The 22,947-nt window shown below is 37.6% G+C and overlaps 1 protein-coding gene across 1 annotated transcript in view; it reads left to right on the forward strand.

Annotated features, from left to right (window-relative positions):
- Positions 1-22,947, forward strand: part of ENPP3 (ectonucleotide pyrophosphatase/phosphodiesterase 3) — a 102,770-nt gene that overhangs the window by 75,591 nt on the left and 4,232 nt on the right. Inside the window, exons 19-25 of the mRNA XM_008953010.4 lie at positions 1,795-1,973; positions 3,612-3,663; positions 5,614-5,768; positions 13,142-13,277; positions 17,233-17,310; positions 17,909-18,041; positions 20,046-20,202. Of these exons, the coding sequence (XP_008951258.4) occupies positions 1,795-1,973; positions 3,612-3,663; positions 5,614-5,768; positions 13,142-13,277; positions 17,233-17,310; positions 17,909-18,041; positions 20,046-20,202 (890 nt within the window). The remainder of the gene's footprint in view (positions 1-1,794; positions 1,974-3,611; positions 3,664-5,613; positions 5,769-13,141; positions 13,278-17,232; positions 17,311-17,908; positions 18,042-20,045; positions 20,203-22,947) is intronic.

The following is a 22,947-nucleotide window of genomic DNA, read 5'->3' on the forward strand; positions in this document are numbered from 1 at the left end:
TGATTTGAAATTGGTAGCAAACTGAATCCCAGAGGCTGGATGCTCTGTAGTGAGAAGGCAGAAAGTAAAAAAGATAAGGAAGAATTATTCATTATTCAGAATTATTCAGCTATAAGAGTGAATTCTTTTTGTTTTACTAGTAATGATAAACTTTATTTTCATTTTTGAGATGGAGTCTTGCTCTGTCACCCAGGCTGGAGTGCAGTGGTGTGATCCCGGCTCACTGCAACCTCCGCCTCCCAGGTTCAAGTTATTCTCCTGTCTCAGCTTCCCAAGTATCTGGGATTACAGGTGTGAACCACCAGGCCCGGCTACTTTTTTTTTGTATTTTTTGTAGAGATGGTGTTTCACTATGTTGGCCAGGCTGGTCTCGAACTCCTGACCTCAAGTGATCTGCCCACCTTGGCGTCCCAAAGTGCTAAGATTACGGGCATGAGCTACCATGCCCAGCCAGTAATGATAAACTTTAGATCTCAGAAGACCAACCTTTTCTATTAGTTGGTTACTAGATGATAATTTAATTTAATAAAACTTAGGTAAATAATACTTCCAACTTTTCAAAGCAAGACAAACATACCTAAAAACACAAACATTTTCTTGTAATTACAGAGAGAAGCTCTCTGGCATAAAAACATGGGGAAAAAGTCCTAGCTAGATAGACACTTGTTATTATACTCAATGTTAAAAAACCTTAAAGCATTAGGATTTTAGGAAGCCTAACCTACCTTCCTACCTACGTGCTTGTTGCAGGCCATTGTATTAACAAATCATTTATTTACCTAGCAAGGCAATGAGTAAGCTGCAATTTCGCTGTTAGCTTTAGAAATTTGGACATAAACATGCTTAAAACTGTCTCTCTCAATGTTGTCACTGGTTTGTGGTAATTGAATGTGACTTAGAGACCAAAAGGTATTCAGTTTTTAAAATGGTGTGTTGTAGGCTTAACAACTTACATTCTTGTTCCACATGGCTAGGTTTATGGTCTGGACTGTTGGCCCTTTGCAGAACTGGTTAAAAGGAACTAGATAGGACTGCAGTTCCAGGAGAGATCTGTTAGGTAGCAGGCAGTCAGCAGGAATTACTTAAAAGGCTATGTTGGTGAAATACTTGTATGTTTCATAGAAACATACAAACATGCAAATTGTATGTTTCTATGAAACATACAAATACATTTTGTATTATGTATTTTCATAGAAAAAAATGAAGAAAAGCTCTCCTAATATTAAGCAAAATTCACTAGTTCCATTTTTTAAAAGTGTCTATCTTTAGAGAATAAATGTACTACAAGGAAGATGATAAATTATTTATTTAAACTTGCTTTTATTAAGAATATAGCTTTTTATACTAGAAAATCGTGATATGCTTACGAAACAAAGTGGTGATTTAAGGAAGCTTTTCTTTGGAGAAACAGAAACCATTCATGAAAGTTCCTCTGGCTCATCTGCAGCAACTGTTCCTATTCCTCATTTATTTCAAGAGATGGGGTTTCAGTATGTCACCTAAGCTGGCTTCAAACTCCCAGGCTCAAGCAAGCCTCTTGCCTCAGCTTCTTGAGTAGCTGGGACTACAGGTGCACTGCCGCACCTGGCTAGTTCTATTCTTTAGCAAGACTAGTGATTGAAACCATGGAGAAGAAAGTCAGTAAACTGAATGGCATATAGAGTACATAGCTTCGTTACAGCAGAATTTATTAAAGGGAGTGAAAGAGTAGGTGTTTGTTTCTTCCCATCTCCCACAGAGGAGTTGTTGCTTTCCAGTGTAAAGCTAATTTGAACTTATTTTTTCAAAAAACAGATCTTCTACACATTCAACCAGCACCAAACAATGGAACCCATGGTAGTTTAAACCATCTTCTGAAGGTGCCTTTTTATGAGCCATCCCATGCAGAGGAGGTGTCAAAGTTTTCTGTTTGTGGCTTTGCTAATCCATTGCCCACAGAGTCTCTTGACTGTTTATGCCCTCACCTACAAAATGTAAGTAACAACTTCATGCATCCATAAGAACGTAAAGGGGCAAGCTATTCTTAACCTGGGTAGCTGACAACTGGGGTAGCAACAACCAGGTTTGTGTTCCGCCTTGGATATTTACTTAGTAAATATATGTGGTTTCTCTGAACCTTACCTGGAAACGAGAAGTGAGAATGCATACATTATAAGATAAAGTAGGGAAATATGCTTTGTAAACTGGAAAGCACTATTTGGTAATTGTTAATGTCATTATAAACTAACTGTCCTTCACCATTCAATACAGTAATCTTCGAGCTCTCTCCAACTTTCCTTATAAACCATTCTTCCTGCGGTTTATGAATCAGATGTTCATGCCTGGTTATTTAGAGCAGAAAGAACTAGGAGGGTGTAGGGATTGCAGCCTGCTGTTTGACATACCCACTAGGGTAGGTGCTGCGGGGTGTTCCTTTGGGTAGCAGGGAGGAATCTGGCTGACAGTTGACACTGGGAAGGTCTTTTTAGTAGATTAGGCCCTTGGATGAGTTCAAGAGCAGGACTTCAGATCCCAGGAGACTTTCAATAAGGTGAGGTTTTAGTGCTAGGAGAGGCCCCAAGGGCAAGGAGTCATAACAGCAGCTCAAAATATAAGGACCAAGCCTACTTGTGAGAATCAGAGCACCTGGATGGGGTTGGGATTTCAGAGTGAAATTGGAGCCCCGTTATCAGGAGTCCTTAAAGCTAAAATTAATGTCAAGGGTCATTTGATGCCAAGTTCCAAATGTGTTTGTAGAACTAAATAAAAACACCTGCTGCCTCAGGTAAGAATTTTTCCTTATAGTCAGAAGTAGGTGAAGACATCACAATCTCTATTCTTCAAAATAGCATTATACCACAGAAATAAATAACCAACCAAAGGGGCTTTACAGGACAAAAGCTTAGCAAACTTCTCAATGAAGATCAAATCCACAGCAAAGATCAGAGTAAGGGTGTGGGTTTCCTACCGACTGCTCCTGATAACCTCAATCAAACTGCCATTAAAAAATAATAATAACATTACTTACTAGGTATATTATTTCTCATTTTAGAGATAAAACATGCTCAGAGAAGTTAGATAAATTGTTCAAGGCCAGAGAAGCTTGTTCTATCTGGCTGCAAACCCCAAGTTCTATGTAAAGAATGCCTCTTGCTATTCAGAGTGTGGTCTCAGGACCACCATCTGCATCACTTGCAAATTGGTTAGAGATGCAGAATCTCAAGCCCTACCCTAGGTTTACTGAACCAGAATCCATATTTTAACAAAACCCTCAAGTGATTGTATGCATATTAAAGCTTAAGGAGCACTGGGATGTTGTCACCCAACTTAGTCATTGATTCCAGCAGTAATCAGAATGCTTTGCCCCATTATCAATTATCTTTTTGCAAATTCTCTCTCTCTCTCTCTCTCTCTCTCACACACACACACACACACACACACACACACAATAGGGAGCAGTAGTGTCTCTATATTTCTGAATAGTGGCAGAATCAGAATCTTAAGTTAGGCTAGCTTCTTTGGCAGTATAACATTTAATCGATTACTACAGAAACAATCTTGATTACCCTTTAAAACACGTATTGTTGCTTTGACTTATTTCCTCCCCTTTCCCATCCCTCATTATCTTGCAGAGTACTCAGCTGGAACAAGTGAATCAGATGCTAAATCTCACCCAAGAAGAAAGTAAGTCAATAGAAAACATGTTAAGTCTTTGATATTTAGACCTAACAAAACACAATGTGGCCCTTTTAGGACTCTCCAAAATAAGCTGACAGAGGTTCCTGAACATAAAGATTTTATTGCCAATATACAAAAGGTAAAAAAAAAAAAAACTCACAACAGATATAATGACAACAGTACAAGCATGGGGTAGTTCCAGTGGTTCCAGGAACAAAACGAATTCCTTGAAGAGGTTGTGACTCATCTGCAGTCCTCTGTTTCCTTTCCTTAGATGTAAGCAGACTGAGCTGCCTGGGTTTGAGTCCTACCTCTGGTGCTTCCTGGCTGTGTGAGCTGGGGCAAATCACTTAGCCTCCCCATGCCTCAGTCTTCTCATCTGTAATAACCGTACTCACCTCATGTAGTTGTAAAAATTTAAAAAGTTAATACATGGAAAGAATTTACAATTGTGCCTGGCCTGTAGCAATATTGTTATTACCTGTTATCTTTTAAGTATTCTTGTATTAAACTCACTCTGTTTCAGTTTCATCGCTTATAAGGGGATACCTACTTTATACAGTTGCTATGAAGATTACATGAGTTAATATATATGCCTGGTTTACAGTTAAGAGCTTAGTAAATGTACTAGTTGTTTTGATAATCTTATAATCTGCCAAGTGTTATTCCATGGCATGAATAGCCTGCAGGTTTTTTATCCATCACTAATTGATGGATTTTTAAGAAGCATACAAGTAAAAGTAAATAAATACATTAGAATGTTATTTTAGTCCATTCCAATTGCTATTAGGTTGGTGCAAAATTAATTGTGTTTTTTTCTATTAAAAGTAATGGCAAAAAACAGCAGGGCATGGTGGCTCACGCCTGTAATCCCAGCACTTTGGGAGGCTGAGGCAGACAGATCACTTGAGGTGAGGAGTTCGAGACCAGCCTGGCCAACATGGTGAAACCCCGTCTCTACTAAAAATACAAAAAAAAAAAAAAAATTAGTTGGGCATGATGGTGCACCCTTGTAATCCCAGTTACTCAGGAGGAGGCTGAGGTAGGAGAATCACTTGAACCCAGGAGATGGAGGTTGCAGTGAGCTGAGATCATGCCACTCCACTCCAGCTTGGGTGACACAGCAAGACTTGGTCTCAAAAGTAATGGCAAACCACAATTACTTTTGCTCCAACCTAATATAACAAGATGCCATAGACTGGGTAGCTTATAAACAACAGAAATTTACTTCTTATAGTTCTGGAGGCTGGGAAACCCAAGATCAAGTTGCCAGCAGATTTGGTTTCTGATGATGGCCTGATTCCTCATAAAGGGCCTTCTTCTCACTCTGAGCTCATATAGTGGAAGGAGTGAAGGTGTCCCTAGGGTCTCTTTGATGAAAGCTCTAATCCTGCTCATGGGGGTCTTATCTCATGCCTTAATCACCTCCTAAAGGTCCCACCTCCTAATACCATCACCTTTGGGATTAGGATTTCAATGTATACGTTTTAGAGACACATAAACATTCTGATTATAAGACATAAGTTTATAAAATTCCAACATCTTCCCTATGACAATTACTAGACTAGGTCATCTTTGTTACAAAGTATGTACTTTTGACTTTGAAGGTTTTACCTCTTCATGTACATCCTCTGAGCTGTAAAATGTAAGGAATCACAGAGGGCAGGCTTCAGATCCTGGCTTAGGCTTTTGCTTGGCCAACTTACTTATGTAAACCTTAGTTTTATAATCTGTAAAATGGAGTAATAACACCAATATTATTATTATTATTTTTAATAATTATACATAGGATTGTTGTAAGAATTGAAAGAGGTTAAATATGTAAAATATTTGTTAGAGTACTTGTCATATAATAAGCCATAAGAGAGTGGTAGTTATTATACGGGTAGTTATTACATGCAAAGAAGCATTTGCTAATTTCATGAATCTTTTTATTTTATGTTATTTTAATTTTAGTAACAGCAACAGTGAAAGTAAATTTGCCATTTGGGAGGCCTAGGGTACTGCAGAAGAACATGGACCACTGTCTCCTTTACCACAGGGAATATGTCAGTGGATTTGGAAAAGCTATGAGGATGCCCATGTGGAGTTCATACACAGTCCCCCAGTTGGTAAGTTCCTGAGTCCATTGATCCATGCAGGCAAGAAATATTTATAATCCTTTCATATTCTAAGAGTTGAATTTTGTTTTGCAGTAGAGATTCAAAGGGAGGGAACTCACTGGTCTATAGCTTGCAAGACAATGTGCAAGTATTAGATAAAGGTTGTTATAGGTGCTACATGCGTGCAAAAGAGGAACACATTGTGTTTTACCTGGAGAAAATGGAAAATGTTTACAGCCAGTTGGCCAATTGGTAGGGCAGGTAGAAAAGACATTTTAAACAGAAGCAACAGGAAGTACGGAGGAATACTATTCATTTAAGATTCCCCATGTACATCATGGTTGCATGTAGAAGGTGATGATAACTAGATTATAAAGGGCTTTGTATTTATTTGATTATTTAACAAGTACTTTACTATTTGTTGTGTGTTATAGTAGGCACCAAATATACAAGGTGAATAGGCATAGTTCTTCTCTGAAGGATCTGGCACTCCAGTAAGTCAGACTAGACTTACATGGACAAATGCATTATGTCACAGATCTCCAGGCTGAGGTTGAGGTCCACTTGTTTAAAGCCCCTTCCCTCTTCACTGTCTGGCAAATTCTCTTGCACTAAGTAGTACCAGAACAGTCAACTACCCTTCAGGAAGAAAACAGTAGATCCCTACCTCACACCACACACAAAATTAAATTTCTGGTGGATTTGTAGACCTAAATAGGAACAGCAAGTCCATATTCCCTTTGTGCATATCTTTATGATCTTGTGATAGAGAAGGCTTTCTCAGGAGACAAGAAGAACAACATTAAAAATGCAGAGGAAATTGATTAGACTACATAAACATTAATGTATGACAAAATAACAAAGTTGTAGATGGAACAATATATCTGCATTGCACATAAGAAACAAGTTATGAGATCCAGAACAGTAATTAGATTCAGAATAGCTAATAAATTTCCACCAATCAACAACAGAATGACAAGCATCTTAGTTACTACATGAACAAAGGATAGGAGCCAAGCAATTGAATCACAATTCAGGAATATGCAATAAGGAAAATGTAAATTAAAACAAAACTTAGGGCCAGGCGCAGTGGCTTATGCCTGTAATCCCAGCACTTTGGGAGGCCGAGGCAGGTGGATTACCTGAGGTCAAGAGTTTGAGACTAGCTTGACCAACATGGTGAAACCTCATCTCTACTAAAAACACAAAATTAGGCAGGCGGGGTGGCATATGCCTGCAATCCCCGCTACTTGGGAGGCTGAGGCAGGAGAATCACTTGAACCCAGGAGGTGGAGGTTGCAGTGAGCCAAGATCGCACCATTACACTCCAGCCTGGGCAACAACAGTGAAACTCCATCTCAAAAAAAAAAAAACAAAAAACAGCAACAAAACTTTAAAGTATGCCAAAAGTCAGTCCAAACACTCCTCTGGGGCAGGGATGATTTTATTTAATGCATCCTCAGCACAATAGAATTGCCCAGTAAGTGCTTATTGAATGAAATGCATTGAATGAATTAACCACAATCATTATTTTTAGACTTTTAAAGACAAAGCTATACCACCCACCACACGGGTAAATAATCAGGGAGCTGTTTTTGTAGAGAAAATCTTAGTATTTTAGATCCAGAGACTGATGACAAACTTATAGCTATTAATGTTTTTGCTAAGAGTACCACCTCTTTTATGGAAAGGAAATAATTGATTGCATAGGTTTACCTACTCTTCCTGTTCCAATTCAAAATTTTTGGAGAAAAATAAGCATATTTTCCTACTACTAATTAAAACTTTGTATATTCTGAAAGCCAGCTCTGTTGCTGTCAATGGTTCAATTGTGGTCACTGGTAACAGTACTAATGTTTGTTTGCCAATGTGGGCAAATATTTTACCAACAGTTACCTGAGTTCATATGGACGGTTGGTGCAACATTACTTTCTTAATATGCACAATGTTCAGTTCGTGATTTTCTTCAACACACAACATTCCATAAAATAACTTCTATTTTGTTATTGTTTTCGAGAGGAGTGGCATACTCAGGGTCAGTCCTATTATTTAATTTTCTATTTTGAAAATTCCAGGTATGAGGGGTTGTGTGGCATTAAAGGGAATGTTTATGTTTTTAGTACTTTTCCCCTGCTGTCTTGCATTCTTGAATTTTTATGAGCTTTGGCGGAAACCAAAGGCAGAGAGATTCTAAGTGGGCTCAGACTAGGAGTTTAATACAATTCTTCTTTGTTATTGTTTTAAAACTAGCTTGCTTGTTACCAAAAGTTCCTGTCCTTTCACTGATCCCACAGAAGTACTTGTGTATTTCTCCCTCCATGTGACAGGATGGAATTCTAGCAATTTTCTGCTTTCTAATTCAGAAATTACTCTGTTAGTGTGTTGTGGTTCAAGAAAATTACATACAAGGATGTTTTGGGATTCACATAAAAATGTTGTAAATCAGCTCTGTGTTTCAAAAAATCAGGCTTAAATAAGCACTTTTCGGAACATGGACCCAATTGGTCTTAGCCTTTAAGATTTATGGAGCTTTTGTTTTTCTGTGGTTTTGGTGGGTTTTGTAATTTTTGTTGTTATCTCAGAAGAGTTCTGGGGAAGTAGTTGTGATTTGAAATCATGGTCGTAGAACAGCTGATTCAAAACCATTAAGGTTAGTCAGACCATACATAGATTTTGCTTCTGGGCCTGTTCAGAAGGAAGATATGCACTAGTGTTCCTGTTGCTAGGTGATAAATTGAAAATAAGAGCAAGAATTGTGATTATTGTTTAAAATAGGTATTTCAGAATTGAATATGAAATCAAATAACTTTTCAGAGTAGAAATCTAGTGTACTTTGAAAAATGCCTCTCTCTCTATGTATCTCTCGCTCTCTCTATTTACCTATCTATAGCTATATGTCTATCTATCTGTCAATCTACACACATATCATTCCATGTTAAAAAGCCTTTTTTCTTGTTTCTAAAGATTATTTTGTGAGTCTTTGAAACAGGGGCATTATTGTGTGTTGCAAACATTTTTGAACTATGAAAGAATTATTTTTCCCTGTAGAAAATAAATCATACAACCAAATAATTAAAAACATACATAGTTATTATCCTTACCGTAAGGCAAAATTGTAACTATCTAATCTTCAAACAAGTAGGTTTTAGCTTGTACATTCAGCCTACAGGTAAGAAGCATCTGTAACTTCAATAGAAATAATTTTATCCTCTGTTCAGGTTCTACTTTGTTTCAATGCCAGACTAAAAGTACAAGCAGCTCACGTTCCTGTCTATACTCATCATTTACTTCTCCAGAAAGATTTTGAGAGCTAAAAGGTTCATATTTTATCTGAGTGTCTGAATTATATTTATTGCTTTCCTGACTTTCTATTCTGTTGCTTCAAAAATTCCAGGGAACTCTGATAGGATGGCAGGATTGAAGCTGTTTATGTGTTGGGGGGTGGGGGTGGTGGTGGTTCACTAAAGCCTTTTTTATTATAGAAAGGACCTTCCTGTACCTCCCCTCCATCCTTCTAATGGGCTGCCTATTGCATAATCTCGCCTGGATAAAGGAGGCCACATCCTCATTCCTAGTACTGATGCACTTTTATTTGAGGGTTCAAGTTTGGTATGTAAGAAATAAATCTCAAGATTTTCGGTTAGCAGAAAATGTGACTTTTTTTTTAGTACTTTCTGGCTGAAGCTATCCCAGTTCATTTCCCCCAGCACAAAGTCTAAGCTACTTTGAGAACATGGTAAATATTTTCACCAACTAAGTTGTTTAAGCACAACTTTTACAGCCACAGCCTCATTAAAAATTACAATAAACTTTCTTCGTTAACATTTTTATAATTTTAACTGTTAAATATAAGCATCTCAATTTCCTTACATTATGGAAAATGCATTTAGGGCTACATTTATATACTGTATATTTCTTCAAGTAAAACTTACTAATGTGAAATGTTTGAGTACAACGATAAAGATGTGTGTTAGGAAATATCAAACTCACAATATACCAGCGGTCTATGGGGCCAACTTGGTCAGCAGTCACCATTCCTTATTCTCTAATTTTACAACATACTTACGTAGCCCTTATACCAAGTGGAGAAACCTGGTCACTCAGAACTGTATACTATGATATGTTTTTGAAAGAATATAAACAAATGCTTTTAGCTTTCCAGACTCTGCCACCTGAAGGAGAGTGAAATAAATGGTGAGAACTCATCTAACACATTTAGCACAAACGTCTTCGTATTTCTTGGTTTACTTCTTGTTTTGGTGGACTATATCACTCAGGAGCTTCCTGAGAAAGAAAAAGGGGAAGATACATTCTTGAGAGTTTTTGTGTCTCAACATGTTTTTACTCTGCCTATACACTTAATTGGTGTTTTAGCTGGTTTCAGAGTTTTAGAAATAATTTTTCTTCAAAATTAGTAAGACAGGTCAAGCACAGTGGCTCACGCCTGTAATCCCAGCACTTTGGGATGCTGAGCGAATGGATCACCTGAGGTCAGGCGTTTGAGACCAGCCTGGCCAACATGGCAAAACCCTGTTTCTACTAAAAATACAAAAATTAGCTGGGCGTGGTGGCGCATGCCTGTAATCCCAGCTACTTGGGAAGCTGAGGCAGGAGAATCAGTTGAACCCAGGAGGCAGAGGTAGCAGTGAGCCAAGATTGTGCCATTGCACTCCAGCCTGGGCCAGAGAGTGAGACTCCATCTCAAAAAAAAAAAAAAAAAAAAAAAAATTAGACGTCCTGGGCTGATTCTCTAATGTGTTTGAATTTTTCCTATTTTTCCCATCTCTTTGTCTTTAATTCCACCTTTTGAGTCACGTCTGCAACTTCATCCTCTAGATCTTATTGAGTGTTTTCTTTTGGCTGTCATATTTTGAAATCCCAAGAGCTCTTTCTGTTACCTTTTCTCTTTTTAAACATTGCCTCTGTTCCTTCTTTATGGATGCCATATATACTCTCAGCTCTCTTGAGAAAAGAGTTTTCTTCTGGCTTCTGCATTGTCTCTTTTTCTTCTCCCTTATTCCCCAGGGTCTAGTGGTCCTTGGCTATCAGCTTCTATTTTAAGAGTTAGGCACTAAACTATATGGCTGGGTCTTTCCAGTCTATAAGCTTCACTATAGGTTGATCAGGAAGAGAACCAGCCATTTTGTTGAGGACTCCAAACTGACAGTATCTAGTTTCCTTTCAGGCTGGTTGTTTTCCAAAGAGAGGATACTTCTAATCTGACTCAGCATATACAATTTTCAGGCTAAATGGGCAATGAGATTGTGGAATCTTATCATTCAGCAATAGAGTTTTATTTAATCTCATTGCTTTCAGTATGGTGCACCTGCTCTTGGCTGTGCCTTTTGTCTTTTAGTCTGATCATCCTTCTGGTTTAAACTCTCCAGAGAGTAAACATACTGTCTAGCCCTTTTTGCAGACTTTTTCAATCTATCCTCTATTTCCAGCCTTATGCAAACTCCTGTCTTTAGGACTCCAAGTTCTACCCTTCTGGGGTTCTACAGTAGGACTTCCTTGGTGCTTTTCCCAAACATAAGCTCTTGGTAGTCAGTATTTACTGGTCTACTAAATCAGGTTATTATTTATCTGATTTCCAGCTTCTGAATGTTCCCTGTCATCTCTTGTGTGTTTTCATTATTACTGTCCTCTTAATGGAATTTTAGAAGGGAGCAAGATAAATGTATGTGTTCAATCAATTTGAGAAGTTTTCTAGCTGGAGCTTTGTAGTATGTTAGGGAGTACAGTCTCTGCTTTGCTTTTTCTGGACTTTTCTCATCTTCAGCTCCCATTTGTTCTATACCTCAGCATGGTGCTCTCCTGGCTACAAAGACAGCATACGGTGTATGTTGCCTCTTCCTTTGTGAATTGAACTCAGAGGTTTCAGACAACATAGCTAATTTTGCTTTCAGCACAATGCAGTGAATAAAGGAAGGTCATCCTAATTTAACTTAATCTTCATTTTTTTATAAATTATTTCAAATTTTATTAAGAAAGATATCCATTATGGGCAGTAGAGAGCATACAAATCAAAATGTCTGAGAAAAATAAACAAATAGCAAAATGTTCACTTACCCATGATTATATGCTAATCAAAATATGATGACCACATAATATAGTATTACCTTAAATACTCAAGTTAGGCAGCACATTTACAGGATGTCCTCTTGATAAATAAATTATTGTACTAGTCTTTAAATAGGGCTACAAAGAAATTATTATTATTTTTTAAGACGGAGTCTCTCTCTGTTGCCCAGGCTGGAGTGCAGTGGCACGATCTCAGCTGACTGCAACCTCCACCTCCCAGGTTCAAGCAATTCTCATGCCTCAGCCTCCCGAGTAGCTGGGATTACAGGCACCCACCACCACACCTGGCTGATTTTTGTATTTTTAGTAGAGATGGGGTTTCACTATGTTGAACCTCGAACTCTTGACCTCCAGTGATCCACCTGCCTCAACCTTCTAAAGTGCTGGGACTACTGGCATGAGCCACCAAGCCTGGCCTAAGACATTATTATTATTATTATTATTATTATTATTATTATTATTTTCGGACGGAGTCTCACTCTGTCGCCCAAGCTGGAGTGCAATGGCCCAGTCTCAGCTCACCTCCGCCTCCCGGTTCAAGCGATTCTCCTGCCTCAGCCTCCAGAGTAGCTGGGATTACAGGTGCCCGCCACTATACCTGGCTAATTGATGTATTTTTAGTAGAGACGGGGTTTCACCATGTTGGCTAGGCTGGTCTTGAACTGCTGACCTCGTGATCTGCCTGCCTCGGCCTCTCAAAGTGCTGGGATTACAGGCATGAGCCACTGAGCCTGGCCTGGCCTAAGAAATTATTTTAAAAATTCTTATATTTCATGATGAATGAAGCATGGCTGTAAATTTATTTATATTCAAAACTAATTTGTTTAGACAACTACACCTTCTTTGAATTAATCTTAGGTTGATAAAAAGTTCTTGAACAGCTGAAGAATAATATATCAATACTTAGTTTATTTCAGTATTTTAAAAGTAAATACATTTTACTTTCAATTTTTATTTAAAAGTACAATATACATCACCACATAAAAGTTAGATCTTGAAAAGGATTTTAGTTTTTAGGAAGAGTTCCCATTATTCCTCTGCTCTCAATTCAGGTTTCACTGTGCAAATATTTTTTTCCAAGGTGTATTTGATTTGCCCTCCCGATGTCCTTAACCAGAAGGGAACCACAGAAGAAAACACTGCTGAAGACATCCATTCTCATTGCTTGCGTAGACCTGATTCACTAAGAAAATAGGAAAAGCTTAAATGAAAAACATTCTAGGGAAGTGACAAACCATATAAGGCAATGGGTGAGCCGCAATTGTGGGCGTAATTTTTTTCTCTCTCTCTTTCAACAGGGAGACACATCGCCTCTTCCTCCCACTGTCCCAGACTGTCTGCGGGCTGATGTCAGGGTTCCTCCTTCTGAGAGCCAAAAATGTTCCTTCTATTTAGCAGACAAGAATATCACCCACGGCTTCCTCTATCCTCCTGGTTAGTAGAACTCTTTTTTAGAGCAGTAGCTTAGAAAGCTCTCATCAGCTGGATGTGGGCATGTGCCTTAAACATATACTCCCCACCAAAACTACCTGCTTGGGTAAGCTAGCTGCCTGAGAGGCTTCCAGTGGTTGTGGCTGGCCAGGGCAGCAGAGCGGCTGTAATAAAGACTAAGACATTTTGCAGTGGGACCCACACAGCAGCTCTCATCTGGCCCAGATGTTTAGAGAGTTCGGCAGGTTTAAGTTTAATTTTAAAACTGGAGATTCTTTGCAGAAGGACACAAACATCTAAAAACCCATTTCTTCTGGCTCCTGCCCAAGCTAAGGTCCGCCTGGAGAATACAGCTGTGCCCGTGAAAAGAAATCAGGCTGGGGCCGGGCGCGGTGGCTCACGCCTGTAATCCCAGCACTTTGGGAGGCCGAGGCGGGCGGATCATGAGGTCAGGAGATCGAGACCATCCTGGCTAACACAGTGAAACCCCGCCTCTACTAAAAATACAAAAAATTAGCCGGGCGTGGTGGCGGGCGCCTGTAGTCCCAGCTACTCGGGAGGCTGAGGCAGGAGAATGGCGTGAACCCGGGAGGCGGAGCTTGCAGTGAGCCGAGATCGCGCCACTGCACTCCAGCCTGGGCGACAGAGCGAGACTCCGTCTCAAAAAAAAAAAAAAGAAAGAAATCAGGCTGGGTGCTCGCTTTGGCAGAACATATACTAAAATAGGAATGATACAGAGAAGGTCACCTAGTAAAATAAAATAAAATAAAATAAAATAAGAAATCAGGCTGGAATTTTGGCCTGTCGCTCATGCTGTAGGGCTAACAGTTTTAAACTGCAGGTGAAGTAACCAAATGAAATTTAAGTTTTTGTTGTTGTTGTTCTTGTTGTTGTTGTTTTCAGAAAGGATCTCTCTTGGGAACCTGCCAAAGCTAGTGTGATTTTCCTAAAACTCAAGCCACTTCCCTGTGCAACAGGAAACGTCATTTTTATTAACTTGCCTATGAGATTTTCAACAATTTCACCTTCTTAGAGATTTGTAATTTAAAGATTCTGAAATGTATAATGGGCAAAAAGGTTTAATGAAAGCAAGTAGCGTTATCAATTTAAAACTCCTGAGTTAGGATAAATTAACTGATAAATTTTATGTATCTAGATACAATCAGGGGGTACCAAATTTATGTAAGCCCTGTGATAAACATTAAAAATTTGCAACAGGCTGGGTGCGGTGGCTCACGTCTGTAATCCCAGAACTTTGGGAGGCCAAAGTGGGTGGATCACCTGAGATCAGGAGTTCGAGACCAGCCTGGCCAACATGGTGAAACCCTGTCCCGTCTCTACTAAAAATAGAAAAATTAGCTGGGTTTGCTGGTGCGCACCTGTAATACCAGCTATTCAGGAGGCTGAGGAATGAGAATGGCTTGAACCCGGTAGGTGGAGGTGCAGTGGGCCGAGATTGAGCCACTGACTCCAGCCTGGGTGACAGAGTGAGACTCTGTCTCAAAAAAAAAAAAAAAAAAAAGTTGCAACATTTTATTAATAAAATATTTGAAATTTGTGTATAAAATTGTATCTGTTAGGCCGTAAGATATTAGTTAATACATCAATGTTTGCCTGACAAGGAATAAAATTAATAATTAAACAACTTGTCTCAAAAAATTAAGGATACAGCCAGACACTGTGGCTCATGGTCGTAATCCCAGCACTTTGGAAGGTCGAGGCAGGAAGATCACAGGCTCAGGAGTTTGAGACCAGCCTGGGCAACATAGTGAGATCTTGTCAGTTAAAAAAAAAAAATTAAGGATAAAATTAAACTCTCTTCTAACTCTCCAGTATAAATTCCAATTATTTGTTAAAAATAGAAGTTCTATTACTAGCACGTTCTTATTTTCCTCTAAAACAGAGGTAATGTTATGTTGATTGACTTTCCAACTTTTGGGGCTTAGTTAAAAAGGTAGAAGAGGCTTTTTGTGGAGTCTGAGAACTACAAACACCATATGAAATCTTAAGAAAAAAGAGCTACTTGTTTCTTCTTGTCTTTTGGTGCCTACTTATTGGCCTCTCATTGAATAATTAGTTACCCAGGCAGGATGGTGCATGCCTGTAATCCCACCTACTCGGGAGGCTGAGGCAGGAGGATCGCTTGAGTCCAGGAGTTCAAGATCAACCTGGGTAAAATGGCCAGACTCTGCCTTAATAGTAATTAAAAAAAATAATTAGTTAAGATATCCAAGTACAGTTTAAGTATAAAAAGTATTATAATAGAAAATTCATATAAGTGGAATTGTGCACTATATGTGTTTCTGTGACTGCCTTATTTCACTCAATGTCCTCAAGTTTCATTCATGTTCTTATATATTACAGAATCTAAAATAGTCAAATTCATAGAATCAGAGAGTGAAATGGTGGTTGCCGGGGGCTGGGGGAGGGAGAAATGGGGAGTTCCTAATTAATGGGCGTAAAGTTTCAGTTAAGCAAGACAAATAAGCTCTGGGGATCTTCTGTACAGTATTGTACCTAGAGTCAACAGTACTATACTGTATACTTAAAAAATTGTTAACAGAGTAGATTTCATGTTAAGTGTTCTTACCAAAATGAAATCAAATGAAAAAGGATTTGAATAAACATTTACAGGTTTGCAGCTTTTAATCCTCACAATAATTCTATGAGATAGATGCCATGAGACAAATGAAGCACAGAGGGATGCAGCACTTTGTCCGAGGAGTGCAGCTGTGAGCAGCGGAGCTGGGGTTCCCACTTGGGCTGTCTGCTTCCAGAGCACCCTCGCCGAACACTCACTGTGCTAGACAGCACAGCCATAAATCCTCAGAGCCCATGATTTGTAGTGTTCCCTTCAGCAGTCTCTATTAGTCAGTTCTCATACTGCTAATAAAGGCATACCTGAGACTGGATAATTTATAAAGAAAAGGGGTTTAATGGACTCACAGTTCCACATGGCTGGCGATGCCTCACAATCATTAGGGAAGACAAAGGAAGAGCAAAGAGATATCTTACATGGCTGCAGGCAAGAGACAGCGTGTGCAGGGGAACTCCTCTTTATAAAACCATCAGATCTCGTGAGACTTATTCACTATCACGTGAACGGCATGGGAAAGACCTGCCCCCATGATTCAATTACCTCCCACAGGGTCCCTCCCACAACACGTGGGAATTATAGGAGCTACAATTCAAGATGAGATTGGCGGGGACACAGCCAAACCATATCAGTCTCTATCAAGTAAAAACTCATTTTCTTCAGAAAATTTTATTTTGGAAGACAGCTATCTATAATAACATTATTATTTTGTGCACATCCAATAACTACCCATTTATATCTGGCATTCTGTTTGTTTCCTAGGGCTGCTGGAACAAATTACCAAAAAAGGTTGACTTAAAACAAAAATGTATTATCTCACAGTTCTGGAGGTCAGAAGGCTAAAGTCAAGGTGTTGACAGCCATGTTCTTTTTGAAGGCTCTAGGGGAAAATCCTTCCTTGTCTCTCCCAGCTTCTGGTGGCTCCAGGCATTGCTTGGCGTATACTGGTATCACTCAAACCTCTGCCTCCCTCTTCACAAGACCTTCTCCCCTGTGTTTCTCCTCTTCCCAAATCTCCTTCTCCTTATTAAGACACTAGTCACTGGATTTACAGTCCACCCTAAATCCAGGATAATCTCATCTAGAGACTCCTAGCTACATCTGCAAAGACCTATTTCCAAATAAGTTTATATTCACAGGGATGAAAGGAATGGTTAGGACTTGGATGTATCTTTTTTGGATCACACTTCAACCCACTACAGGCATAAAACTGCCTGCATTATTAACGACCTCTGTTAGAAAGTACTACTTCTGTGCTTTGACTGTTAATAAATTTATATTAATATGTAATAGTATGCCTGTTGTGCAGTATGTCATATTTTCTCTTATAGCTAGATCTAATAAGATCCATTTGTTTTGCAGCCAGCAATAGAACATCAGATAGCCAATATGATGCTTTAATTACGAGCAATTTGGTACCTATGTATGAAGAATTCAGAAGTAAGTATGAATTTAGAGTATTAATTTTAAAATAGTTAAGTGACTCCTTGAACTTCCAAACTAAACACATATTTTTTTAATTGCAATTGGTTCCTGATATCAAGGGTCATTTTGTTCTAATGGTTTAAATATAGGTACAGGAAGGATCCCTCACATAGTTTCTTTTCAACTTACTTTGACTTTGAGTGACTTGTTGCTAGAATTCTGATAATTTGTTTTTAAGCGTTAATTTGATTACTGCCACTCACTAAAAGTAAATGAAATGTAAATGTTTATCCCCAGAGTAATAATTAATAAGGCAACATGTGTGTTCTGATCATTTTTAACACTCACTGTCCCATAAGCAACTCAACCCTAGGGAGAAATTTGAAGGCATATTTTACTGTAATTTCAAGACAATAACTACAAAAACAAAAAGCGATCATCAATGTGGCTGTTTATTTTTGCTTGTGAAGCCTATTCTGGAAAATTACCCAATCATCACTGGCAATTATTAGGGCAGAATTTCATGCTATTTAAATGTACTTGTCTATAATAGAAAATAGTGTCATATTTCACTGAAGTGGACATTTTAAACACTTTATGATTTTATTTTTAGAAATGTGGGACTACTTCCACAGTGTTCTTCTTATAAAACATGCCACAGAAAGAAATGGAGTAAATGTGGTTAGTGGACCAATATTTGATTATAATTATGATGGCCATTTTGATGCTCCAGATGAAATTACCAAGTAAGTGATTTGACTTTTTGATTTATCAATAGGGTCTCATGAGGGGAAATTCCAATATTTTAAGTAAAGCTCAGTATTTTAAATATTACATAATACATTCACAGACAAATGTTATTGTTGACTATTTTCAATCTAGTCTATCTAAATATTTAGGAAAGCTTATATTGCAAAAAATTTAAGCTAATGGACAAAGAAAACACTTCCTGGAAAAGTTTAGCAAAATTTTATTTGGAAAATTGCTGAATTAATGGGCAAAGATAACATGAAATTTTGTAAAGGCTAAGGAGGTAGACAAAACTTGATGTACTATCAATGAGTATAAAACCAATCCAACAATAAATGAAAAAAAAGTCAAGTAAAGGCTAAGGTAAATTTTACAAGAATAGTGAACAGTTCATAAAAGCACTTCCCAGGAGACAATGTAGGTAAATTTCATGCAGAGAACTAGTCCTAACTAAACTGTACATTTTAGTACTAAGCCTGGTCATAACAGGTTGCTAAGAATTAGTTTTGAATGCAGAGCACAGTAATAGAGTTTTAGAGAAGTTTCATCTACCATTTCTCTTTATTATCAAAACATATGAAGGACCAAACTAAACAATTGTACTGTCTAAGCCTAGATTATGTAAAGCAATGATTTCTACCTATACCTTCTGATAAAGTAACATTTATGACTATGAAGTGTGTGGCCTTTTTCTATTTTGTTCACCATGTCCTTATTTCAGCGTTGAATGAATACTGAATCAATATTTCAGTATTGACTCTACCTTTCACAATTTATTAATTCTAATAATTCAAACTTTGACAGCATTTTCTATATGCTAGGTACTTTATAAAGAACTCACATATACATCAGTTAAACTGCAAAGATACCCTAGTTAGGTTCCATTAGCCCCCAGCTAGAGTTAAGGAAACTGAGGTTAAACAACTTATCTAAATTTTGCAACTAATAAGTGGTAAAGCCAGAATATGAACCCAGACAGCCTGGCTCTGAGTCCATGTTCTAAATCACAGTAATACATTTCTATTTATACCAGCTTGTATTCCTTTGGTGGAGTCAGACTTTGCACTTAAAACTTTTGAAAGCACTTTCATGTTCATTATCTGAAACTGAAGTACTGTCACATCAGTTGTATGGATTTATCCCCATGTCTACACTGTGAAGTTGATAGCACAGAATCACTTCCTTGGAAAGCTGAGGAAACTCGGTAAATGATAGAATTAGAGGATGAGTGAAAGTCCAAACATTTTGTGGAAGTGCATGGCTGGAGGTGGAATCTGGGCTCCTTCATTCTCAGCTTCTGCTGTATTAGTAAACACTACTGTGAAGTATGAAGCCAACAAAACGAGGAAATGCAGGAGGAAGAATATCATGCTCTGCTTTTTTTTTTTTTTTGTATTCTAACATTTTTTCATGTTAGAATGACTGAGCTTGGACTTCTACTGTAATCTCTATTCTGGCTGATGGGAGCAAAAAATACGTAAGACTTTGTGCTTTTTATTTATTACTTTCTTTTACTATATTTTTACTTTCGCATTTCTTTAAAACTATATAAAGACATTTATTGGCCTGGTGCAGTGGCTCACGCCTCTCATGCAAACACGTTGAGAGGCCAAGGTGGGAGAATCATTTGAGCCCAGGAGTTTAAGACCAGCTTGGGCAACAAAGTGAGAACCCATCTCTATTAAAAAAAAAAAAATCCAAAGTACCATTAGAAGTAAATATATATATATGTGTGTGTGTGTCTTTACATAGTTTTTTTCATATATATATTTACATATTTATACCAGCTTGTATTCCTTTGGTGGAGTCAGATTTTGCACTTAAAACTTTGTATGTAAGTTATTTTAAAAGTACCTAGCATATAGTAAAATGCTGTCAAACTTAGAATTATAAGAATTATTATTTTACATATATATGAAAAAAACTATGTAAACACACTTATCACCTTTAGAAGCAAAAGTATAATAACATCAAAACATGTTTTCAATTATGTTTGTAAGACATTTAGCCAACACTGATGTTCCCATCCCAACACACTACTTTGTGGTGCTGACCAGTTGTAAAAACAAGAGCCACACACCGGAAAACTGCCCTGGGTGGCTGGATGTCCTACCCTTTATCATCCCTCACCGACCTACCAACGTGGAGAGCTGTCCTGTGAGTATGCTTTGGGAGGGTCCAGGACCCGAGAAAATGAGTCAGAGCTCATTTGGGTTCTCATAAAAGTGGCTCTGACTAAAACATTTTTTTTAGGTGTTTCATGGGAAAAGTTGTAACACAAATGACTTCATTTTTAGGCTTTTCCTTAGATTATTGATCTCTATGTAATTAATATCAATTTAAACATATATCTGCATAGTTGAACATATATATACCTCATGTATTTTATTTATATACGTTTTATTCACATTCACTAATAATGAAAGAGGTGAAATCTTGTTAATCTCTTGTTTCTTTTTTTATTTATAACATGACAATTGTATGTATTTATGAGGATAGTGTGATGTTTGAATGCATGCATACTTTGTATAATGATCAAATCAGGATAATTAACATATCTACCACTTTAAACATTTATTTCTTTGTGGTAATAGCACTCAAAGTCCTCTCTTCTAGCTATCTTGAAATATACAATACATTATTATTAACTGCAGCCACTCTACTGTGTAATAGAACCACCAGAACTTATTTTTATTCTGGCCACAAATCTTAAAGTTCTTCCCAATGTTTGCACTAAATTAATGTTTCTGAATGAGTATATACATGTAAAAATTCCATCAACTTGAACCATGAGGTGTGAAATTGATTATACACACACACACACACACAAACACACACACACAGTGCAAGTAACATTCTTTTTTTAAACATCATTATTAGGCTACCTCAAAATCCTTTTTGGATCAAGGCAGATTATATGTAAGTAGTTAATTCGACTTGCATATAAATTCCTTATAGAAAAAATATGTATCCTGGAACTTAGGTTTTACTGAAGTCATTCAACAAATATATTGAGTACCTATTAAGCACATAGTATCATGATAGAAACTCTTTAGAATGCACAAAGGAGGATCACATTGTCCCTGCTTTTAAAGAGTTCATATACAACTTCAGTTTATATATGAGATATAGGCACACAATTTAGTCAGTCAATAATACAAGAATTATTCTAAAAAGTAAAAAGTAAAAGAGGTTGCAAAGTTGGGATCAATTGACAATTAATGTTAAAAGGATTTAATATTTGAAATTAAAATCACATTTGGCTGGAATGATCAATAAAGATTTCATAAAATAAGGTGTAAGTAGGGCTGTGCCCTGAAAGATGGATAGAATTTGAGTATATTGAGAAGACTACAAAGAGTCTTCCATGGAGGGTGGGTATGAAGAATGAAGAGGATTTAGTAACTGATTGGATACAAGAGCCCCCACCCCAAAAGGAAACTCAAAGATGAATCAGATTTGAATGTTAGTAATTAGGAAAAAGGCAGAAAGAGGAAAGTTAGGAATGAGAACTTTTTGGCAGGTAGATAGGATAAGCTAAGGATAGGCATTTTAAGTTTGTGGAAATGGGCATTGATGTGGAAAGTCCCATAGGCAATTAGAGCCTGAGAATTGAAGCTTGGGATCTAGGCCAGATTGGGATTCATCTATATTCTTTCAGGTGTTCAATGCATGAGTGCCTTCACCATGCTGTGCACTATAGGAGGTGCTCACAATTAGAAATCCAGTAAAATATTAGAAGAAAGAGATAAGTGATGTAAGAGAGGGACAGATAAACTGCTGTAGTAGTATTTCAAAGGAGAATTACTTCTTGACAGGGAGGGTGACATTTCAGTTGGGTCATGTAGATACGATTTTACTTGAGTGTTTAAATTGTCTAAAGAAGGTGGCCAAGTTTAGAGGCTGAATAGTGAGCCACTCACTATTCTTAAAATGAGGAAGAAGAGTTTCTGAACAGGAAACTATCAGGAGATGTTGTTGAATTGAATCCCTTCCTACTTTTCCTGTCAGCATTTTGTTTGGTTGAGACAAGGGTAAGCCATTATTCTTTACTTCCTTTTCCAATGACAGACATCAATGACTGATACGATGTGGTACTCTTTACCATGAAATCTGGACTAAACAGTTCGTTATTACAGAGGTTCTAGGTAGATATGATGGAGTGATTACAATGAGTACACAAAGAAAAAAATATTTGCTATCCCTGGTCTGGGCCCTTTTGACCTTCTATTAGGGCTCTTGAAAATGAATCTTAAGTAGATTTGTGGTCTCCTCTCCTCTTCTCATTTGTCAGTGTGCACTACTACCAACTTACTCATCTTAAAATTTAGTTTATATTTTGTCATAGCCTCTCACCCCAAAACTTCTGATTATCCTGAACAACAACAACAACAACAAAAATACAAAGAAATGAACAAAAACAACTTCCAGCCTGTACTTAAGTCTCTTCACAATTTACCCTCAGTTGACCTTACAGGCTTATGTTCCAGGCCAATTGGAGTCCTTGAAATTACTTGAACACATCTTGAGTTTGCTTACCTCATCACTGTTGCCTATGTTCTTCTCTCCTCTAGAATTCCATTCTTTTCCATCTGCTAAAAATTCCACCTGGGCGTCAAGGTAAAGTGCAAATAATATGAAGCTTTCCTTGATTATTCAAAGTAGAAGTGATCTCTCCAGAGTTAACAGAGCATCATCTCTATTGAATAGGACATCATCAGTAATAAATTGGACATATCCAAGATTTTGAGGAATTTGCAGTATAGTAATAAGAATGTGACATCTGTATAGATAGTTATAAGACAAAATGCAATGAGTATAAAGCAAACTTAAGCCAAGCTATGATTATAAAAGAGATTGCAAAGTTAATAAGAGTAGCTGTCAATTAGATATGGGGAAGGG

The sequence above is a fragment of the Pan paniscus genome, chromosome 5, assembly GCF_029289425.2.
Source record: "Pan paniscus chromosome 5, NHGRI_mPanPan1-v2.0_pri, whole genome shotgun sequence".
Classification (NCBI taxonomy): domain Eukaryota; kingdom Metazoa; phylum Chordata; class Mammalia; order Primates; family Hominidae; genus Pan; species Pan paniscus.